We start from the raw sequence: 24,618 nt of genomic DNA on the forward strand, positions 1-24,618 counted from the left end.
GTGTGACATTAGGAAAATAACCTCTCTGTGACTCATCTGCAAAATGAAGACAATAATAGTACCTCAGATTGTTGCGAGGCATTAAATGAGTTGGTATAAGTACAGTGACATATTCTGACACTCTAACACACGTAGAAAGACCTCAGTGCATAGTAAATAGTGTTAGTTTTTTTTACATCAATGGCAGACCTGGGATCTTGCAAAGATTTTTTTTATTTTTATTTATTTATTTAGTTATTTAGTTATTTATTTATTTTACTGCTAGCTCTTTAGTGAAAAGCTTAGATTTGAACAATCCTATTAAGCTCAGACAGCAGTTCTTGGTGAATGACATGCCACACTCATGATTAACGAATGAGCCCGTGCCCTTGGATTAAATATGGCTGCATATTTCTTCCACCGACAATTCGTCATTTCCCCCCAAATTCCCTGAAAGGACTTTTTCAACTAAGAAAATTTCCTGTGAAAGGATTAGAATACTACATAACACATAGCCACCCGTGACTAAAGTGAATTGTAGTGGGTTTGTGCTAGATGTGGGCATATGATTTGGTGAGCTGGTCTTACAAAGGAAAGGCCTGGCATAGGGTAGAAGCAAAATAAAAAGTTGTTGAATGAAGAAATAAAATACATGAACGCATTAGGTCCAATCTTCTTTTGAGATATTTTTAAGACAGGCAAAGGATTCCAGTTTTATTACACTGAGGTGATTTGAGCCTTGATCCTAAACCATAACAGCGATGTCTCTTTCTGCTCAGGATTTACGAGACCGCCTGTGGGACATCTGTGATGCCCGGAAGGAAGAGGCAGATCAGGAGCGTCAGGATATCATTAAGGAGAGCTGGTTGCAGGAGACCATCGGAATCACGATGAACCATTTCTTCTCACTGATGCAGGTAAGAGCGGCTGTCAACGACACAGACTCTCACCTCCCCAGCTATGTCCTGTCCCTTCCTTTACAGTTCCTTTGGAAGCATGAGGGGCCCATTCAGGCTCACTTTACTCACAGCACTCTGCCTGGCCTGAGCTCCAGCTTGCCGAAGAAGTTAGCTGAAATAAATCATTTGGGCCCTGGGCCAAACAAGCACCAGAACTGGGAGCATCCAAAGCAACCACTGACCAGCTTAGAACAGTGGAGAGTGGCAGGAGAGGTAGTGTCTATACTGGTTGTTACCTTGTCAGCCTCTGGGACACCCAGAGTGGCCAGCAGAAGCCCAGGAAAGCAGCCCTGCCAGAGAGCATGGGCTAAGTCAACGTCAGCAAGCATTCGATTCCAGAAAAAAGTTTTATGTCAGGATTGAAAAAAAAAAAAAAATTCCATTCACCAGAACAACCTCATTAACTTATATTTGCAGCCTGTTAAATAAAAATATTGCACCAGACAAGAAGTTAGGCTTTGCTCTTTTTCCAAGACTATTGTCAACAATAGGAGAGAGCACACACCAAGTCTGGATACCCAGCATTGCCAAGAGGAAGAGCTAGAGAGAGTTGGAGAGCTGGAGTGTAGTCCTTAGTACAGAACCCATCTCTACTTGCTGATTGGCCTTGCCTAAAGGAAAAGTAAGCTTTCTCCTACCTTCGCTACAGAAGGTACTTTTACCACTGGGAACAAGGCTCCTCCACTCCCAGACGAACTGGCAGAGAGAGGCGCTATCTTCCTTGATGCCTAACATTTCAAAGGGATGGTGCCCAGATACTTAGTAAAGACAGTTTTAAGTTCTAAAACTGGCAAGAAGCTTTTGAAAAGATTTATACCTCAAATGGACAGAGCAAAGATTTACAATAAGTTTTCTAGAGTAAATAAGAAAAGGGATGTCAGGAGTCAAGACTTAGGAAGAAGACTGTACAGTCTAGCCAAGCTGAGGGGCATAGGAAGGTTGTCTTGGTCAAGTTGTGTCTACCTAAGTACTGTTTCCTAAGAGAATAGCAGTGACGGTAGAGAATGGAAAAGGATACATTTTTAGTCTTCAACTGACTGACTTAACATGAGAAGATATTATAGGAGAGGAGAATATTTAGCTGACAGTCTGAGCTAGCACACAGTAGGTGTTTAATACATGCTCATTCAACTAATGACTGTGAATGCTGATACTTCCAACCTTCAGAGGGACAAGCCCATGATGCATGGGCAGCTTGGACCACAGGAGGCCTGAAAAGTCAGCAGAAACCTGAGGTGCAGGAGCAGCCTCACTGACTATAAGCTCTGGGATCCAGGCATGGGTTGTATAAAGGATTACAATGAGCCACCTAAGCAGCCTGATCCACCCAGGCAGCCTATGCCACCTCAGGTAGCATTCCTTAAGCACCAGTTTAGGCAAGCACAGACTGGCTGTTAGAACGGTGCATCAGAAGCTTGTGGCGGAAATAACTGAAATCCAGTGGCAAAGCGAATAGAGAATCTTTGTGAATCATTTCTCATTAGTCCCAGCAGTACTGCCTCTTGTGGGAATGGCATGACTTACCTCTCAGCAATACCTAGATTTAAGGATCTCGTTCTGAGAAGCTGAATCCACTTCTAAAGCGAACTAGGAGGAAAGAAGATAAAGGAAAGGACACTAAATAAAAGCTGCTATTTATTAATTCCTTACTCTTTCCTCCATACATGCCAAGCACTGCTCTATGGACTTTCACATAGATTACGTGAAACCTTCCCAACAACCCTATGCTGTAGCTTCTGTTATAATCCTCATTTGACAGGTGAGGAAACTGAGGCAGACATAAGTGGAATGATTTGCCCGATGGCACACAATCAGTAAGTGAGAGAGCAGGGATTGGGACTGAGGAAGCCTAACTCCCAAACCAGTGCTCCTAATCACCGTTGTATCATCAACACTGCTCAGATAGTTGAAGGCCTGCCACATGGAATAGCAAGGAAACTCATTCTGCACTGGATCAAGAGGATTCTTATAAAAACCAAAGATGGAATTCTCAGGAAGTGGATGTCAGTTTGATAAATGAAGAAAGAACCTAACAATTAGAACTGTCTGTCAAATAACCGACTTTGGAAGCAACTGAGCTGCTGGACAAGGAAACCCATAAGCAGAAGTTTGCACATGTTTATGGAGGGCTAGGGGAAAGAATCCTTGTGAAGTCTTCAAGGGCCTGCAGTACTGAGTAACAAACAGCTAGATGAGCATTTCCCAAAGTGGGTTCCATGGAACACTAGTCTTACATAATGGTTCACAGAAAAAGGACTCAGCAATGAAATGAGATTGGGAAGTGCAAAATACTCTACACTTCCCTCTCCCCTGGGAGATGGACAAGTATATTGACATATTAGGACACCATGATGGCCTGCCATAAAGAAACTTTTTGATAAGTCAACCCAGCATTTCTGAAACTATTCGACATTGTAAAGTTTTTGTTTGTTTTTGTCTCCAGCAGGGTACTCATTAACAGCCTACAGGACAAGTTTTCTACACAATAAATTTTAGAAAATGCTGTGCTAGATGATTTTCTAACATTCTCTTCAAAACTAGGATTCTGTATCTCAGCACGACAAATGCAAACACTTATTGTCACACTGTGAGATTTGTCCATATATGAATATTTTTTTTTAACATTTATTTATTTTTGCGACAGAGAGAGACAGAGCATGAACGGGGGAGGGGCAGAGAGAGAGAGGGAGACACAGAATCGGAAACAGGCTCCAGGCTCTGAGCCATCAGCCCAGAGCCTGACGCGGGGCTCGAACTCACGGACCACGAGATCGTGACCTGGCTGAAGTCGGACGCTTAACCAACTGCGCCACCCAGGCGCCCCTGAATATTTTAAAACTTAATTTGGTTGCTATGCAAGAAAAGAAAAATATTTAGTTTTCTTAATAATTTCAAAATACTAGTTCGAAAAGTTCAATATACGTTTATATTTAAAATCCAAATATTTAAAACATGCTCGATAATTTAAAACAATATATGAATGGCAATTTTGTTTTATAATATAGACTCAGTTTAACCAAGTGAACATCTTCCTGTTTCAGTCATTTGCCTGGAAAAGTTTAATAATGTGCAAGACACCTTTCAGGAGCACTTTGGCTTACCCTTTTTTGTATCAAAAACAAATCTATTGAAACTGGTTTTGTCTTCTGTTGTAGACTACAGTGTGAAAGCCTTTATTTATTCTAAACTGTGAATGTGGCAGTCAGTACAAGACTATGTCTTAATGTTTTAAGAAATAAATGGCAACATTAATTGCTTGACAAATATTCATGAGTATCCTTGGGTTAGGTTCAGCTAAGGGCTTTGAACACTAGGTCAGTTTTGTTCTTTTTGGAAAAGATGCTTTCTATAATTAACTATGTATCATGGAATACTTCTGCAGAAGAGCTTCAATCTTTAGGCCCTCAGGTACTGGTTTAAGTAGCCCTACTAATCAAAGCAAAGTCTGGATGTCATGTTTATACTACCAAAGAGCAGTGTGAACATGCCAACTGTTCTGAGACCTAATGGGAGAATGGGCTGAAAAACTCATGGTCTACATTTGTGTGTTTGGCACTCACTATACATGCATTTCCTCATTACTGCAAATGGAAATGGCTTGGCTGGCCGGGAGTCCCTTGTGAATAACTGATGCTCGACTTATCACCAACTCCTCTGTGTTCTCCATTTTGCTCAAGGCAGTACTGGCAAAGTCAACAGATGGGTTTTGCTGTGAGCCTGGAGGAATGATCTCATATTCTACACCTACTGAGCAAGAACAGAAACTGTGAAGAGAGAACTATCTGTTACCACTTTGCCTTCCCATGTCATTTCTCCACAACTATGTTTCATAGTCCTAGAGGACCAAAACCTAGTCTCCTATTTTGTACTTCAATTTTTTGTTTTTGTATCTGCATCTGTGTATGTATTTATCCTATTTTTGGCATCTCTCAAATCAACTAATTTGTTACCTCTGGTAGAAGACATTCACGTATTTGTTAATGTATCGGTTGGTTGAATATACAGGACACAGGAATTCTTAATGTCAAAATAATGCATAATATACACTACTTCAGGCATCATACATACTGTAATCTTTTGTCACAATATCAAGAGGCATAGAAATGCCATCTTCTTAAGTGGAATTATACTCAGTGAGTACAGAGAGCACAAAGTCACCAGTTATCTTTAATTTTTATGACATTTTAGATATACACTTATAGCTAATTCTCTTTCTTAATTTCCAGAAAATTGATTTCAACTGAAATATTTTAAAATAGTGCTTACAGAACTTAGATGGGAAATATGTACAGATCAGCTTGCTCATTCTTGGGTATTGACAGTCATTTTGCTATTAAAGGCAGAATTGAACCGTTTTGAAGATACAAAGAGATTCCTTCAAGATTATTACAGGGGAATGGAAGGCAAAATCCCAATCGACGACAATAAGAGATTTACTCGAGTCCCATTGGTCCAAGTGGATAGTAGAGACATTTCAGAAAGCCAACATAGGTAAGGCAGGCTATCGTGTTCCACTATACTTGGTTTGAATTAAAAATTTGTGATTTTAAGTTGAATACTGCTAATAAAAACCACACTCCTGGGTGCCTGGGTGGCTCAGTTGGTTAAGCGTCTGACTTCGGCTCAGGTCATGATCTCACGATTTGTGGGTTCAAGCCCCGCGTCGGGCTCTGTGCTGACAGCTCAGAGCCTGGAGCCTGTTCCAGATTCTGTCTCCCTTTCTCTCTGCCCCTCCCCTGCTCACACTTTGTCTCTGTCTCTCTCAAAAATAAATAAACATTAAAACACACACACACACACACACACACACACACACACTTCTGTATCTGCACATCAAAAATCCAAAAAAGCTCTAAAAAGTGAAACATTTTCTAACTTCAACTTAAGACTACTGATATGCATTATTATCTAAATTATGGTGACTATTTACTCACTTTGCTGCAGAAGTATAGTGCATTTTATTATGAAGTGCTTCCAATGGAGTCTGCTGGGGATAGTATATATAAATTTTCAATTCTGGGAAACTTTTGGTCCAAGGGTTTTCAATAAGGAATCATGAATCTCTACCACTTTTATGAAAGGTTCCAAGCACTGTGTGTGTGTGTGTGTGTGTGTGTGTGTGTGTGTGTGTGTTACATGTAAATGAAAATGGAAGAGGTTATGAGTCTTCTTTTACAGATAAACATAATTGAGAAACAGTGAAGGTTCAGTCATATGTGATCATGACTTCATGAGACTGAAAGACTTGTCAATAGTCTAACATCAGATTCCTGCCAGAGCAAGAGAATAAAGAATTATATTTTCAAACACTCCCATGCAATACAAAAGTTTGTAAATCATTGCTTTTATAGACCCAATGGGTGGGGGCAGGGGAAGGGCAAGATCCCAAACCCAGAGAAGCTATGAGCAAATAGAAAAAAATGTTTTTAAGAAATAGGGAGTGGGAGTAGTAGCAATTCCTATGATGTGGGTCTCAACTGTAAAACGTTAAATGTGCAAAAGGTAAGAATTAAAATAAATTAAGGTAACAAAAATAAAATTAAAAATCCTTAAAATTAAATGATTAATTAAAATAAGCTAATAAAATAGCATTAAGAATTAAAGTAATATTTTCTCACGACCCATTAAGGAGGTCATGAGAAAATAAGAATCAATAAATACGAAGAGGGGAAAAAAAAGAAGTTAGATTTTAAGAATAATACACATGCTGAACATTAAATTTAGATCTCCAAAGATATGATATGTATTGTAGCTGGAAAGTACTATGTGTACCTTTTAAGCTTTCTCAAGTCAATGCAGGTACATGTCGCACAGATTAAATATGGTATAATGAATATGTTTTGAAGACAGATCTGGTTTCAGTCCTGGGTCTGTTACTTACTAGGTGTATGTGAGTAAATTAAAATAATTTATTTTGGGGGAAAAGTCACCCCAACCCTCTTAAGCCTTGGTTTCTTTATCTATAAAGTAAGGCTGTTGTGAACATTACAGAAAATGAAATCTTCAAAGCACTGAGGACCACATTAGGGAATCAGAAGACTTGAGATCTAGTCTCAATAATCTCAATAAGTGGTGACTATTATTATTGAATGTTATAACAATAACTTACATGCACTATTTTAGTGATAAGTGTTGCATGTCCTTGCTTTGTTTTATCATCCCATGTACCAAGAAGGATTTGAAATGACCTGAACACAATATGGTTATACATAAGATCTGAGACCCATTTCTTCTGTCTAGATTTCCTCCATCTAATCCCACTGTGTCCCAATCATGCCCACGTGTAAGCAGGAAAATACAAGAAGGAAAGTTTGTACCTACTTCTTGGTACAAATGCAAGAGAAATGTGTAACTCAGCAAGCTGCTGAAAGAGAACTTTGAAAAGCCAATAATAAAAAATTCCGCAGGCAATGTGAACCATCAGAGCCATTTAAAGAGGCCAAGTTCCAATGTCTACGGTAGCAGTGCATTCTGTTCTTAGCACAAAATAGCAAGTTAGGCATATTGGGGAAGCTATTAAAGTTGGTTAGCAGAATAAAACAGGCAAAAGAACATGCCGTTCTTATTTTCTGCAAAACAACTGTGCACCAATCTCAACCTCAAATCACTGCTTTGAGTATCTACTAAAACTCTTGATCAATGTATCAACCAATCAACCAATCAGCTACAGTCTGTTTAACATATATAAGGGAAGCAAGCACACTGTCAAGCATTTTCACATAGCTGTCTATTTTATTCCTGTAACAACAACAACATAATAGTAAATAATAATTGATGAATAACTAATAATTAGTGGTTGCTAAGAATTAGTAACAACAGTAATAGTAGTAGTCTTATGTTTGTATTATTCAAGGGAAGGAACTTCAGAAAGGAGCCCCAGTTTGTATCTATTGATAGTGACAGAACTATAGGTAGGCCAGAATTTTTTCCAGTAAATGAATTCTAACCCCAAATTTTATTTCTAAATGATATGCCACCACTGCTGTCCTCCAAAGCACGGTGTTAGGAAATGCTTGTTGGACTATATTAAACATTTAGAGATGATCACACAAATTTTACCTTAACTTGTTAGACACATGAATTTCAGTGTTTCATTGACAGATTTAGCATTACTTGATTGTTAAAATGTAAATTGTCCTGTGGGTAGATGTATGCAGCATTGAAGCACCTTAGCACACCCCCTCCAAGTACTATAAGAATCAAAGAGCCAAGGTCAAGAAACCACATCTAATGCTTCAAAACTAGACCAAGCTAATTGTTTGGTGGAGTTCCCAATCAGCCTTCTGGATCAACAATCTATTCCCCAGCAGTTTGAGTCTGCCAAACCAAATGCTTGTTCCTATTATGGCTCCTGACTCCTCAGGTTTCAGCGAAGTCAGAGCTGGAGCTTCTCTCCCCACCCCCATTCTGTGCCCAAGCTGAGGGCTCTTTGCACTTTGTATCACCAGGGTGGATCCCAGTCATAATAAGCATTCTGCTTTGGGGATCTCTACCTGCTTCTCTTAGCCTTTGAGATTTGGGAGTCCTTCGGGGAGAGAATGTTCCCAGAGGCAGCTCTAAAATTTCTACAAAAGGGCAGCAATACGGCTGAAAGAAGGGAGAGCTTAACTCGTGTTCCCAAAGCATTTTACAAATCAAAGAGAGGCCATCATTATCCCTACTCTAAACTAGGGAGGTTTGTTGGATATCTGTCCCACCCACTATCAAAACCTTGTTGCCTCCATGGGATTCCCCCTTGCAGACCTCACATCTTTCATATCCTGATTTTTTTTTTTATTTTTATTTTTTATTTTTTTTTATATTAAAAAAAATTTTTTTTCAATGTTTATTTATTTTTGGGACAGAGAGAGACAGAGCATGAACGGGGGAGGGGCAGAGAGAGAGGGAGACACAGAATCGGAAGCAGGCTCCAGGCTCTGAGCCATCAGCCCAGAGCCCGACGCGGGGCTCGAACTCACAGACCGTGAGATCGTGACCTGAGCCGAAGTCGGACGCTTAACCGACTGCGCCACCCAGGCGCCCCTCATATCCTGATTTTTAATTTTCCACTTCAAGAAGCCAAATGATACTAGTCATCTTGAAGGAGTGATGCCCAGTTTTATTTGGTTTGCTTTTTCATGACTGATTTGTTCCTTGTTAGAAGTTTATGCCCTGGCTAAATTTCAAAATTGCACTTCTTCATAATTGCCATTGTTTAATATCCCTCCTCGTGATTACTGAGAATAAACGTAAAAATTAGGTTTTGTTACTATTTGTTTCTAGTTTCCTCTTGTTAATAAGACTATTAAAATGTGAATATAGTCTTTTATAGTCTTCATTTGAAGAGTTCTTCCAGCACGACTTTGAAAATTGAGATTAAAGCAAGACAACAAGATTTCCAAAATAACATGGTCATAAAGAGAGAATTCTGTTATATAAAACATTTATGTTTCCTTTTGGTTTGCTTGTTTTTCAAAGAATTCCTCTCATTCCTCGAATATCCGTTTCCCCGGATTCAGTTACGTCCAAAACAAAAACAAAAACCATACTGAAGGGCAAGATTGATTACTCACTGGAAAATGTTGAGTCGAACTTTGAGGCAGATGAGAAGTTGCTAATGGACACCTGGCAGCAAGCTTCTTTAGCAATATCTCACATGGTAAGCAGTGCTTGTTACTACCTTTTCAGCAAAACCCATTCACTAAGTACCAATATTCCTAGTATGCTCTGAGTAGAAAATTTACACAATGTTGTATAACTTTATACCTTCAGGAACTGTTTTGTTTTGTTTTCTGAAAGAAATAAGAATTGAAACGATGCAGTCAGCAAATATATATGATCAAAAATGGAGTAAACCAACATGTAGTTTATTTTCTGTGCTGGGCCAATGTTCCAAGTACAGAGGCCAAAGGGCCAATCACGAAAAGTCAACGACGTATATCAAATATAATGCAATAGGGAGGGGTGGGACTGTGGCCAAAAGGAAATTGTACTCCTAAAGAAGAGTGTGCTATTCCACCCTAACCAACTTTGCCATTTAAGGATGAGGCCCAGTATGGACAGATCTTCCAATTTTTCAAGAAAAGCCAGAAATTCAAATTTTGTATGTGAAGCCTACTCATTTAAACATGTTAGAAATAATCAAGTTTGCAAAACTTTACAGAGCCAGGTAATACACACATTTGGCCTATAGGCCTCTGGTTAACATAAGTTACCTATGGGGTATTATCCTCTTTATCATGGGAAAATGGGGATCCAGAAAGGTTAAAAAATTTTGCCAAGGTCACTTAACAGGTAAGTGTCTAAGAGGAGATTTGAACCTAGAACTGTAGGAGTTCAAAGTTCCAGTCCTTTCCAGCTTCACTGGGAGGCAAAGGGATAATAGTCGTTGCCTGCAGGGGGCCTGTACCAAATCAGAAGAGAAGGGAAAAGTGTCCAGAGAACTTTAATGTAAGTAGAAGCTTCACCCTGTAAAGAAGTTTACTTGGATGGCCCAGAGTTTAACTTGGATGGCCCCTGTTCCTTCATCCTCCAGGCCTGGGTGCCCAGTGTGGTTCTGTTCTCATTCTGGGCCAAGCCTTCTTTGAGTTTTCTTGAAATATCCTATCCAAACAAGAGGCAGTGTCAACCTTCCAAAAGATTTTGTGGAAGAGTTAGAAGAGGAGCTTGCCCCAGGGTCTCAGAGCCAGGAGTCAACTCGCATTTTCCCAAGTCCCTTCCTGGCCGCTCTTTCTCGAGGATTCTTTTCTCTGGTCTATCTCACAGCAGCCTCAGTGCCTCCTTTCCGTTCTCCCTCTCTTCCTTTTGTTCCTTCTTTCGTTTCTCCTTCTCAAAAGTGATTGTAGATTCCTGTCATTATCTTGCTTCTTCTATAAAAACATTTAATGTGAGTTTTGGCAAAGTGCACAACCTAAAACTGCACGGCTTGATGAACGCACCTGAAATACACACTGGTGGAACCACCACACAGTAGAAGTGGGAAAGGTCGGCACCTACCAAGTCCTTCTTGTGCCCCTTCCCAGGCCTAACCCCCTTCATCCCTACAACACGGAAGCCCCATCTCCCTTTTTGCTAGCCATTGCCTTGATTTTCATAACAGTTTTATCTCCCTAGTCTGTATTTCTTACCAGAAGAATTTAGCTTACCTTGCTTTTGAGCTTTACATACATGGACTCCTACTTTTTGTCTCTGTGTTTCCTTTTGCTCAACATTATTTATGAGATTCATTCTATGTTATTGAGTGTAGCTGTAGTCCATTCATTTTTGTTGCTGAATATTGTTTCATTATATAAACTTATCCCAGTTTATTTAACTGATCTGCTACGAATACACATTTGGGCTTCCAGTGTGTGCCATTATGGATAGCCCTGCTATGAACATTCTAGTACTTGCACACTGCTGCGCATATGTACACACAACCATTGGATATATATCTAAGAGTATTTGCTAGCTTCGATGTCAGTAGATAATACTATACATAATACTTCAGTTTTCGTAAGTAATGCCAAAATCTTTCCCCATTTCATGGCAGTATCATCTTTGTCATAAATTAGGTGACCTTATATCATAAATTAGTTCTGTCACATTGCTCTATTTTTCCATATTTGTACTGAAAACTGTCAATCCTTTATTTGTCATATCCTTTATTTATCTAACTGAGCAAATCTTCTCACCTTGTCATCTGTCCAGAGTATTTTGGCACTTCTTGGCTCCTTGCCTTTCCATATAAAATTTCAAATCAGCTTGTCAAAATTTACAAAAATGTTGGCCATAGAGTTTTTAAGATAATATTTATTAGATTATGGAAATTTCTTTTCATTTATAGCTTACTTTGAGGGGTTTTCATAAATGTATTAACAAATTCTTTTTCCACATATATTGAAATTGTCATATGATTCTTTTCTCTGTTTTCTATTAATGTTAAATATCATACTGGTCAATTTTCTAATATTAGACTTACGTTGCCTCCCTGGAATAAGTCCAACATTATAATGAAGCATCATCGTTCTTACATATTGCTGGATTTGCTTCCTAATACTTTGCCTAGGATTTTTGAATCTTTGTTCATGAGTGAGAAAATTCTATAATCTTTCTTTCTCATTCTAGCCTTGTCAACTTTTAGCATCCAGGTAATACTAGTCTCATAAATCAAGTCAGGATATGTTTCTTCTCTTTCTATTCTTTAGAAAAGTTTGAGGAAGTTGGAATTATTTCCTCTTGAAATGTTTAGTAGCCTTCAAGAAGCTATCTGGGCCTGGGGGCACCTGGGCAGCTCAGTCAGTTAAGCATCTGACTTTGGCTTGGATCATGATCTCATGGTTCAGGAGTTCAAGCCCCATATCAGACTCTCTGCTGTCAGTGCAGAGCCTGATTTGGATCCTCTGTCTCCCCTCTCTCTCTGCCCCTCCCCTGCTTGTGTGCACTCTCTCTCTCCCTCCCTTTCTCAAAAATAAATGAACATTAAAAAAAAGAAAAGCCTGATGAACTGAACCTTTTCTTACTAGGAGTTAATCTTCTTTATAATGCTTTTTTGGAAATTATACTTTTAAATATTGTTTACATGATATATCTTTGTTCATCCTCTCATTTTTGTCCTTTATTTTTTCTTGCTTGCTTTTTTTCCCCTGACTTTTTTGGAAGTAATGCATTCTATTACTCTTCTCCTAATGGTTACTCCAGGAATTATATCATGAATTGTTAACTTATCAAAGTCTACATATTTTTTAGTCAGTAATTCAAGGTGTTATTCATAGAGTAGCCACTAAGTGAATTAGTGTGTGTTACTTCCAAACTAATATAGGAAAAAAAAAAGTGAATAAATTTATTTTATTTTTTTTTTATTTTTTTTTCAACGTTTATTTATTTTTGGGACAGAGAGAGACAGAGCATGAACGGGCGAGCGGCAGAGAGAGAGGGAGACACAGAATCGGAAACAGGCTCCAGGCTCTGAGCCATCAGCCCAGAGCCCGACTCGGGGCTCGAACTCACGGACCGCGAGATCGTGACCTGGCTGAAGTCGGAGGCTTAACCGACTGTGCCACCCAGGCGCCCCAAAAAAAAAAGTGAATAAATTTAAAATATTCAATCCAACAGAAGAAAAAAAAAGGAACAGAAAAAGATTTAGAAACAAACAATACAAACAGAAAGCATATACAAAGATGGTAGATGGTAGATACCCCAAGTATCTCAATAGCTACTTTATATTTATAAGGGCAAAATGATCCAGATGAAGGAAAAGGATTGATTTATTTTTTTAAAAAAAAAAGCATATGATGTTTATAAGCTACAGAAATGATCTTCTGTTATTGATCAAAGAGGAAAATGGGGTAGTGTGATGACCTCCGGTAGCCACCATGGAATCCTAAACCCTTGACCCAGAGGCTCAGAGCTCCCTATCTTGCTGGAACCAACTCACCAAACCCTCTCATAAACGAACTAGATATTGCTTCCTACATATTTCATGGGCATTAATAATTTCAATGCCTTGGCTAATGTCATCTTTGTCTCCTAAAATATGTTCCTCCTTCCTTCTATTTGCTTAATTGTATGTTTTCTATAATTCTTCAGAGCTAGTTCCTGCTTTGATTCCTGACTAGTTGGCTGCCTATTTGAAGGCCTTGCCTTCTCTGATCATGTGCTTTTCCAGTCCCTGTAGCAATATTGTCTCCCCAAGCATTCGGCTTTCACTATCTATGTCATTGTTTGTCATTTTTATCTCGTTAGTTGTTTCTCTGAATACTTAACTGGGTTCTAAAACTTTTTATGTACTGTGCACCTAGCATCGTGCCCACATCTAATATGACACTAAAGCCCTCAGCACAGTCTGCTGCTATACCGATGATCCTGATGTCACTGTTGATGATGATGGCAATGACCATAGTGATCACTGCAAGATTACAATGACCAAGCACCAGAGAGTGGGAAACCAGATCTAGGAGTTCAAGAAAAAAAAAGAATTATTATTCTTATTGAGCTACATAAGTAATTTACAAGTCTTAGAAATCCCATCAGAATTGCCTAGGGAAAATGACTTGGTAAAATATTCCATTATTAGAAAGAGCATCATATAGCACGAAGATCATCATACAGCACAAAGTTAACTTCTCTCGGTTGTGTGATTTTACAGAAATTACCTAGCCTATCTTAGCCTTCAGTTCCTTATCTGTAACATGGGAGACATTCCACACACTTTTCCACTCTTGAATGGCTGAAAAATCCAGTGAAATAATATATACGAAAGTGTTTTAGAAATTGTAAATATAATAAGTCATGACGTTAGAACATTTATTGAAAATTGTACCATTTTCGTATGGACTTTATTTTTTTTAATGTTTACTCATTTTTGAAAGACAGAGACAGAGCATGAGCGGGGAGGGGCAGAGAGAGGAAGACACAGGATCCGAAGCAGGCTCCAGGCTCTGAACTGTCAGCACAGAGCAGGACACAGGGCTCAAACCCACGAACCGTGAGATCATGACCTGAGCAGAAGTTGGTCACTTAAACAAATGAGCTACCTGGGCACCCCCCTTGCAGACTTTAAAAAACCACATAGAAAGCATAGGAGAAAAGTTTACTAATTACTAATCTAATTAGTATTCCTAATAATTATATTTGAATCCTGATTTTATGTTTCTAATGGATTTTCTTGGCATTGATGTTACATGACCTTCATCGAATTTTAAGTTTCAAGTGAGACAGGTGTGATTCTGCAAACTTGCAGGGAAAACAGTACCAGCAGAGATTAACACAGTTGAAATAAGAGCGCTTTAAAACAGGCTTTTTTTCTACATAGCAATTTTACCAAGGGCTACCCATTTAGTGTGCTATGTTAATTTTCAGAAAAACTTTCTTCTAATTAGCAGGTGGTTAATGATTTCAAAGAAACAAGTCATATTTAACACCCACAATGTCAAGACATTATTTCTAGAGTTTCTTTGGGCTTACAGGTAGATTGCTGGATGTATTGTGAATTATGTTAATTTTTGAAAGAGACCCAGAGGTCTTTGAGGGAAATGGACCAAAAATATGCAGATGATGATAATTATCATCATCATCATCATAATCATCATCACCATCACCATCACCACCACCACCACCACCACAAGATTGTTTATAAAGGAGAAACATCCAATTTTAAAGAAAATTGCTAACTTACTGTGCTTTGCAAAAACAAATTCAAAAATGAATTGCTTGCAATTTAGTTGGGGGATGTTAACAAGTCTGCTTTCAGCTTTACCAAGAATTTGAAAGTACAGTAGATATCATGAAATCCATTTTTGTGGATTAAGGGCATCTAATTAAAACCACACACACACACACACACACACACACACACACACACACACACTGAAACCTTGTTCTCTGAAACCTTTCACTATTTCTCCAGGGCTCCACTGATCTTAAGGAAGCTGTGGGTATATTCTGTGAAATATTATTTTAGAAGAAATTCCATCTATTAGTAAGCATTTCCTTGGCATCCTCTATGAGCACAGCAGGTGCTAGAAGCTGCTTAAAGCCCATTTGGAAGATTGGGCAACACTTCACATTCAGAGAACAGTTGGGGACAGTTATACGCCAAGCCCTGGGGTGGGACGTGTGCAGGAATTCTGGCTGAGCAGGCACTGGCTGGTGTATCTTGCCAAGACGAAGTGTCATTGAGGGGAGAGATTGTGCCTTATTCATCTTTCTATTCACCTCCAAGCAACTTCCTCCGTCTCCTCTTGGCCCCTCGCTCGGTCCTCCCCAGAGATAACGTCAGGTTTGGACACAGTAAACACTTTAATAAATAAATTGTCGTGACCCCCGTTTCATCACCAATTGCTTTATTGAGGTTTTAAGGTTTTCAACCACATGTTGCTCCTGCCACCTTGGTGTGTGCAGGTTTGCTTTCTCCCTTTCGGGAGTCTTTTTTCCCCACTCTCCTTTCTCAGGGCTACACCCCTAAGTGCTCTTCACCTCTCCAGGGGCAGCTGGATTCACTTCATAAGGTCCGGCCTTTGAAACTGCAGTCATGTCCCCAAGACAAGTTATTCCTGCTGCTTGAAGCACAGAGCCTCAGAGGAGATGTGGACGGGACCCAACAGCACCCCACCCTCCCCATTCCTCGGCTCTTCTGGGGTGGCCCCACAACTAACCTCTCAAAGCAGGACACCTGTGCAAGTGAAAGAAGGGGTTGCTGAGTTGGCTGGAGGCTGAGTGTGCCCCGAGTGGAGGAAGCTGACACTAGAAGGGATGCTAGCCTGCAGGACAGGTCATTCTCATGAGCACTTCCTGGATGAGGCTGGTGTTGGAGTAGAATGGAAGCCCAGCATCCAAGTGTCTGGGAGCCCAATCAATATAGGACATGCATTCCCAAAACTTGGCTGGGGGGGGGGGCTGAGAAATTCTCACCCATTTTATGTATAAAGCACAAGTATGCATAAATACATAGATACACTTTGGAACATTAAAATTTCATGGAGGGGGCTATTAGGAAAATCTGTCTTTAGAACTCTGTAGGGGAGTCATAATAATAATGATGATGATAATAATAATAATAATAATAATAATAATAATAATAAAAGGTGAGAAACATTGATATAGGAGAATGCCCTGGGTTGAAGGCCAAGAGATAACAGGAACTTGGAAGAATGGGGAGTGGGGAGGGGGCTAAATCCATAGAGTCTGAGATTAAAAAGGAAGCTTTTTAAAAGCATAACCATGACACTGTCACAGACACCAAAGTGTGTTTTCCATAAAGATTGAATACATGGCATGATTGTTTGCAATAGAATGAGGCTTCAGTGGAATTGAGTGATGACTCAATCCAAACAGTTACCATATTTCCTAAGTGTTGCATTAATTAAAATATTGCTCGTATACAACCAGGTGGCTGCTGAAATTCATCAGAGGCTCATGGAAGAAGAAAAGGAAAACCAGCCAACAGATACAAAAGAAAAATCTCCTCAGATGGGTACAAATAAAAAAGTCAAAAATGAACCGCCCAAGAAAAAAAAGGCAGACAAAAAAGCAAAAGGTATTCCTGGTTTTAGCATCCAAAACTGTGGATGCTTACGCCTCTCCTTGGTAGAACACAAACATTTAAGCAGACACATTAAAGCTACTGTTTGTTAGGTTTAATTTGGAGACTCAGGCTCCTGTGGTGTCAGCTGGCTGATCATACCGTGTACCTGTCTCACCTAACTTGTTTATCCAAATAGTCAAGTGTCTCCAAGATAAAACAAACCTCAAAAACAGTTTGGAACATGCTAGAAGAACTCCAAGATGACAATATGTCATCTGAAAAGTGTGCTCAAGGGGGCTGCAGTACCCGAGACAAGTTTGGGTGAAAAGTGATTATGTGGATGTAAGTTTCAGGTTGAATTCAGGTTTCTGGTTGAATTCAGGTTTCTGGTTTAATGTAAGCAAGTGCCTCTCTCCTGGAGGCCTCCTGCCTAATCTCTGTCTTGGAGACATGACGGAAAATAGAGGTGAGAGAAAACTCGGGCTGGGAGAGACCTCCCGTCAACCTTGGGGATAAACTCTGCCACCAACATTACCCACCTGTACATATTTAAGGTAAGTTGAGGCAAGAGAGGAAGAGACAGAAATATGTGAGCAGAAGTCACCTCCGTAGTCAGTTGCTCATGACATGACATGATTGTTAGGCACCTGCTAGCAGCACACTATGATGGGTGCTAAAGACACCATGATGAACTTGAACAAGAACAAAAACACAGTCCCTGCCCTGATGGAAATCTAGTCTATCGGCAGAGACAGACATTTGACCAGTCATTGTTCTTTAGTTGGGAAGGTACAGGTGACCTTGAGAGCAAGGTCACCTACTCCATCTGAAGGGTAGGGAAGCACTTCCCAGAGTACATTTAAGCAATCCTGAGCAGGAGTGAGATGGAAGCACTGAAGATGCGGGCGGGGAGAGCGGGGGGTGGGGGGGACATTGAAGTAAAGAGAAGAATAGCACTGCGTAAAAAAACACACCACATGGTCCATCTCAGATGGTAGAAATGAAAGAAAGAAGCAGCATTTGAAGGACATGCTTCAGTTTACCTTAATGGCTAAATGGCTGAGTCCAGTCCCTTAATTTTACAGACGATAAAACAGAAATCCAGCAAGATTAAGTGTTCTTTCACCTGTAACTTAATACACACGTCTACTATTGCCGTTACATTTTATTACAGTTTCTTTGTTTACAAATATCTCCTCTTCACAAAATTTGAACCCATTGGGGTCAGTCCTTCAAGACAGATTTACGGCACTAAGTAGAATCACATGAATGGGGCCTCCAGCTGGAATCACACTGCCATTTCGCAAGGGCAAATTCTCTGACAAATGCTGACAAATGCTTATTTTCTAATTCTCTTACGTAATCACTGAAGTACTTGTAGGTGAGTGCTACTGAAAAGATTGTTCAGTAGATTACAGATTCTTGACCATGAGCCTCATTTCAGCCATATCTTCTGGAGGTTATTCCCTGGTCTTTCCTTGATGAGGATCTGGGAAACGCTTGGCTCACACTGGTCCCTTGTATGGAGCGGTGCTTTCGCAAGTGACTAATGGCATCCATGTTATGTTGCGGTTTGCTAATTTCTGTCCCCAGGCTCTGAATCACACCTTCTTTGGAATCTAGTACCACTTCATTTTCCCATGATGCTAAACAAATGGGGCATTTTTATATGCATCTAGCCGAGATGCCACCTGGAGAATTCTCAAGGAAAGGTCAATATTTCAAACTCACAGTCAGGGCCAGGGTTGGTCCTTTGCAAATCACAAGAGGTTTACTACAGACCCGCACATTTCTCTTCGTTCTCATTTTATCCGAGTAGCTGTGTGGATACTTGCATGCCGGCACCTTCCACTGTCCTTTTAGGTAAATCGCCGCCAATAGCAGAAGCCACACCCGTGACAGTGTCACCAGAGCAGACTGCCGAAATGGAACGGAAAAAGGAACTGATGCTCAAAATCAAGGAAGAACACCTTGCTGCCCTGCAGTTTGAAGGTAGCAGTTGAAAAGAACCATGATGATACTTTTCAGTGGAAAATAGACCAGTAGGACCAACAGCCCATGACTGGCTCAAGTTGTGTCTAGAACACAAAGCAAAGCAATGGAAAAATACAACATTTAGCTGGTTGTTTTCATAAAACCACACAAGGGCTAGATTTGACTGTTCTATAATGGTCTGGTGGGATCTCAAAAAGAAACAAAGAAAATTTGGGAAGGGGTTAGGAGAACACCAGCAATAATTAGAATCTCAAAGAACAGAAACAAAAAGAATATGTTAGAGTCAGTGTGAGAAGGCTTAGGACCACATGTGTTGGTGGTTTTATATGCTAAGAATAATTAAGGCCTCTCACTAGGAAAATAAATGCTAACTAAAGGCTAACAGTCCCTGAAAGTAAGTTCTTGGGAACAGAGGCCAAGAAGAGCCAGTCATGAATCAATAATGTTCAAGAGTCTCCTTTTCTGTAGATAACAACGATTTTACAAGACATACTCTCCTTCTGTCTCTTCCATTTGTCATATAATGCAACTAAAAATGGACTTCAAAAAAAAAAATCAGAAAATTTAGCAAATTAGGCCAGTGGTGGTAGAAGAAGCAAAGAAGAAAGATGGGAAAACTATTTCAGAAGTAAAATCCACGTCTGTGGATAGTGTGTGCCAGGGGCAGCCATAAGCCCTGGGACACATGGGTTTTACCCTAGTTTTTCCAGTGTTAACAAAGTACAATGGCATTGCTATCCCGAGTTTCTAAAAGTAGGGAGATTATCAAGAGACTTTGTACCTTCCTTTTTTTTGAAATACAGAAATTATCTATTTGTGTTTTCCCATTCCAATTTATCAAAGAGTATATTGCTATAAAGTGCAATAAAATGTAAATCTCAGTTTATACTTTTGGTTTAAATAAACTGTCAAATGACCCTACCATACATTACATTTTTTTCTCAATGACATAGATCAGGTAGTACTTATCTATACTCCTATATTAAATGTGCACCTACATCTGGACAAACTGAAGCATGATTGGTTTAAAATTGAATTTAGTTGGTTAAAAAATGCATGTATACATTTTAAAATCCTTATTTGCTTTTTAAATAGAGATAGCCACACAGTTCCGACTTGAACTGATAAAGACAAAAGCACTGGCTTTCCTTGAAGATTTACTAACAAAGGTGGTTGATGTATATAAACTCATGGAAAAGTGGCTTGGTGAGAGGTACTTGAATGAAATGGCCAGGTAATATACTGCATGGCTTTTCAAATGTATTTTGAAAATGTATATTTTTAAATGTATTTTAATGAAGTGTATTTAAAAATATATTTTTTTTAAGTCCTGGGGGCCAAAGTTGGCAGGTTTGTAGGCATTTATAAATGTACATTACATTTGCAAATTGAAATTTTGACCTTTTAGGAGATCACATGTGCATTTGTATTGGCTTGTTTCAAACAGTAAGTTGCATATCAAAGTGTCCTATTGTAATAGCCAGATTTGCACATCATTTCTGAGTTTGGGTTTTTACACTGCTCAATGAGGACCTTAGTTTACAAGGTAAGATTATGCATTATTTTTAAATATTTTTCAGAAATAAGATAATGGTTCACATTTTTCTAATGCCAGGCTCATTAGTAGTCAGGGCCAATTAATGGGAGATTAAGAAGTCATTCACTGGTATGTTTTACCACTTAGGCTGATTCCCTTGTTAGGGTAATACCCAGTACTGCTTTGCTATTGGGTTCCAAAGGTTTTTTCAGACTTTTCATCTCTAGTGGGGGGCAGAGCGTTTTAGTCCCTTAATTCTCCCGTAAAAAAGCAGCTCAGCAAAGCAGAAATAGCCCTCAACTGAAAATCAGGAGACATGATGCTCCAAGAGTTGGGGACTCCTTCCTTGCCCACAAATTAGCAGCATGCCTAATTGCTTGGGGCCCTGTGGCCTTCATCTATAAAAGGAAAGACTCCAACCAGGAAACTCCAGAGGTTTCTACTAGATCTAGATTCTGTGAACACTACAGTTTCCAATCAACATTTACTGAAGATTTAGAAGTTGCTACCTACATAGAATATAAATGTCAAGTGTTCTCCGAAACAAGTGCCATCTACAAGACAGTTGTTATAGTTTGTTCTCTACAATCCTTGTCTCATAATGAAAGTTCTCTTGTAAAATCTTCAGCCTAGATTTTTATATCTGTTGTTCTATATAGTGACACACACACACACATACATACACACATAACTCAGCCTGGTTGCAGTAAGGCGTATTTACCTTACTGTTACAGTAAGGCTTAAAATAATTTTACTACTGTATAGCCAAGTGAGTTATCATTAGCATCACAGAGCAGTGATGTTCGGTTCTGTTCTCTGCCTGCCACTTACAAATGAGAACATGTCTTCTTAATTCTTAGGATTCACAGCTCTCATCCATGTGGCCATCAAGAGTAAATTCTTATTTTTATCAGATGTATTCCAATTTCTCAGATATATATTATGTGTATGTATCTGACCTCTGAATGTAGCCAGAAGTTAAAACTAGGACTGTTCAGCTATGCTTTCTGTTTTGGTTATTGCAAAAACTCTGGTGGTAAAAGAAAACTAGAGAGAGAGAGAGAAAGCTATCAGATCCCTGGGAACTTCAAATCTTGCTTTTTATTCTCCTGGTACTTTTTAATTCCTCCCATTCATAAGAAGGGTATGCCTGATAACCTCCACTAGGTGGTGCACACCCATTTTGAGATCTTGGTTCTCGTTCAGTCTTGGACTGCGGTCGTGGGCCCTTCTCACTCACGGTTGCAAACTTAATAGCTATCCAGTGCCTTCTCCTCTGCACCAGCACACAACCACCACGAGGCATAAACTAATTAGTTTATAATACGTGCAATATGGACACTCACCAACACAGAATGCTGGAGTTGAAATCTAGGGTTGTCTTTTGAGAGAAAGCAACTAATACTATTTAAAAAAAATTTTTTAGTATCTGTATTTTGGTGTTCCTGGGTTACATAAAAGCAGATTAAAAATGGATTTTTCCATAATGTCCAATCTTTATTGCAAAATATAAACACAATCCTTTCTATAATATGGTAATGTTTTACTTCTCTGTATAAATATTTATATACTTCTCGTGTAAAAACTTCTCTGGCTTTTGAAATGGCCTTTAATTAGGACCATAACTATAATCCCCAGTTCAGCTTAAATCCATGCCCTGTGTGGCTTTACATTAATAACCATAAGGTATGGAGTTATGTGTTATCAGCTCCATGCAAAGGTAAGGAAATTCAGAGAGCTTACGTAAATTACCAAGGACTCATGGGTACAGAGAATTCTGGGATGAGAGCTCAGCTTTGAGTACTCTTTCCACTGCACCTATTGCTATTTATACTACATGATTTAACTAGGAATTGTTATTTGTAAAAATAGAAAGCAATTTCAATGGGTATATATTATTTTTTTTTTAATTTTTTTTTAACATTTATTTATTTTTGGGACAGAGAGAGACAGAGCATGAACGGGGGAGGGGCAGAGAGAGAGGGAGACACAGAATTGGAAACAGGCTCCAGGCTCTGAGCCATCAGCCCAGAGCCTGATGCGGGGCTCGAACTCACGGACCGGGAGATCGTGACCTGGCTGAAGTCAGATGCTTAACCGACTGCGCCACCCAGGCGCCCCATTGGGTATATATTATTAAAGTCCATTCTGACAATCGTGTCTTCAATAACATCAAATTCCTTGATATAAAGTTAGAGAAAAGCCACTCTTCTAGAAATCCAGTATTAAATTTGATTAACATTATAATTTATCCTGATTCCAAATAAATGTGTTGTCCTAACAATTATATTTTACAGGTTTTCTACCATATAACTTTATTCTGGTTCATACTTAGATTGAAATATATCTCTTGATATAATCTTGCTTACACAGTAAAATATGGTCTAATATTAATAAAACCATATTTTTTGAAGTCCCTTTTTGTTCAGCTTTGTATAAAATGTGACTATTAGCTCTTTGAGCATGCATTTTATTTCTAATCTCTATTTACTTTGCCTTTCTACAAAATGGATTTGAAGAGAATTAGAATTTTTTTTTTTAATTTTTTTTCAACGTTTATTGATTTTTGGGACAGAGAGAGACAGAGCATGAACGGGGGAGGGGCAGAGAGAGAGGGAGACACAGAATCGGAAACAGGCTCCAGGCTCTGAGCCATCAGCCCAGAGCCCGACGCGGGGCTCGAACTCACGGACCGTGAGATCGTGACCTGGCTGAAGTCGGACGCTTAACCGACTGCGCCACCCAGGCGCCCCGAGAATTAGAATTTTTAAACATGAGGATTGAATTGTCTAACTTAGCTATATGATGTGTAGACTTTGTGTGTATGTCTACTAAGCAAATACTGTTAAGCCAATAGTTTTTAATGGGGATAACCCTATTCATTTTTCCATTTTCAGTGTGGAAAAATTAACTGAGGTAGCTCGCTATCACATTGAAACATCGACAAAAATTCAGAGTGAACTTTATTTAGACCAAGAAGATTTCTTTATTAATGGTGATGTAAAAGTCTTTCCAGATTCCCCTCCTCCAGTACGTCCTCCACCCGTAGAAAAGGAAGAAAATGGCACCCTGACCATCGAACAGCTTGACAACCTTCGAGATCAGTTCTTAATTATAGCACCTAAAGGTAGGAAAAGTAATTATTGTGAAAAAAAGCACAAAAAAGGATGAGACTAATGAGGGTGGAAATCACTTACTCACAAGTAAAATCAGCCCTCTGGGATTGACGGTCACCAAAATGAGCCCTTGCTCTGTTCTAGTTTATGACACGTTTGCTTCGTACAGCGTAGATCTGAATTAAACAAACAGGAGGAAAACAGTGAGTAATACTTCAGCAGTGTGGTGATATCACCTCGTTCCTGCTAATTCTCCTCTTGGGCCCATCCCTGCCTCTGGCCAAAAGCTGGTAAACTTGAGTATTACTTAATCTGGCAGTTGAGAGAGACAGCCTTTGCATACACTTCCAGTCTAGGCTTTGTATTGGGGTTATGAGTTTGTGTTTCTGTCTCCCTGGCTAATCTGTGAAGGGAGACCAGGGAGGAGAGAATTTCCCTTTCATATTTGCCTTTTTCCTCAGTGCTTCACAGATTAAGAACAGAACAAATAAATTGTTAACAAAATATTTGCTTAACTGATTAATTTGCTCACATATACATGTACATAGTATTTCATGCACACTAATTCTTTATTTCCTTCACATTTTATCATTATGACTCTATAGCATCTGCACAGGCTTTTTTTTTTTTAATACAGGCTCTTTCTACTCCCAGATATTCTTTAATGAATTCCATCAATTAATAGCACAGGTAATTCAGACAGGTCCTGTAGGATTAGCATCTCCTCTCCATTTTATAGGTCTGGACACTGAGTCACAAAGTAGTTTTTGCCTATGGTCATATGTCATCCAGATCTCTTCAAAGTTCTTGCCCCTTCTCACTGAACTAAGCCACCTCTCATAAACAGGTTTATTTTATCTTCCAATATCCACATATAGGAAAATCATTACTTTTCTCTAGAGAATAGCCAATAGCACTAACACAATTCCATTCTCAGAGTAATTAGATTTCATTTGTTCTTTAAAAGTTCAGTATTTTGGGACACCTGGGTGGCTCAGTCAGTGAAGCATCCAACTTCAGCCCAGGTCATGATCTCACAGTTTGTGGGTT

General features: G+C 39.3%; 1 protein-coding gene across 1 annotated transcript in view; it reads left to right on the top strand.

The window, feature by feature from the left end:
- The window catches only part of SPEF2 (sperm flagellar 2), a 185,313-nt gene that overhangs the window by 109,748 nt on the left and 50,947 nt on the right, over positions 1 to 24,618 (top strand). The window contains exons 24-30 of the mRNA XM_040495242.1: positions 759 to 896; positions 5,278 to 5,429; positions 9,396 to 9,576; positions 16,785 to 16,932; positions 18,784 to 18,912; positions 20,011 to 20,149; positions 23,350 to 23,579. Coding sequence (XP_040351176.1) covers positions 759 to 896; positions 5,278 to 5,429; positions 9,396 to 9,576; positions 16,785 to 16,932; positions 18,784 to 18,912; positions 20,011 to 20,149; positions 23,350 to 23,579 — 1,117 coding nt within the window. The remainder of the gene's footprint in view (positions 1 to 758; positions 897 to 5,277; positions 5,430 to 9,395; positions 9,577 to 16,784; positions 16,933 to 18,783; positions 18,913 to 20,010; positions 20,150 to 23,349; positions 23,580 to 24,618) is intronic.

This window comes from Herpailurus yagouaroundi, unplaced genomic scaffold (assembly GCF_014898765.1).
Source record: "Herpailurus yagouaroundi ecotype Mexico unplaced genomic scaffold, PumYag 29, whole genome shotgun sequence".
In the NCBI taxonomy this organism is placed as follows: Eukaryota; Metazoa; Chordata; class Mammalia; order Carnivora; family Felidae; genus Herpailurus; species Herpailurus yagouaroundi.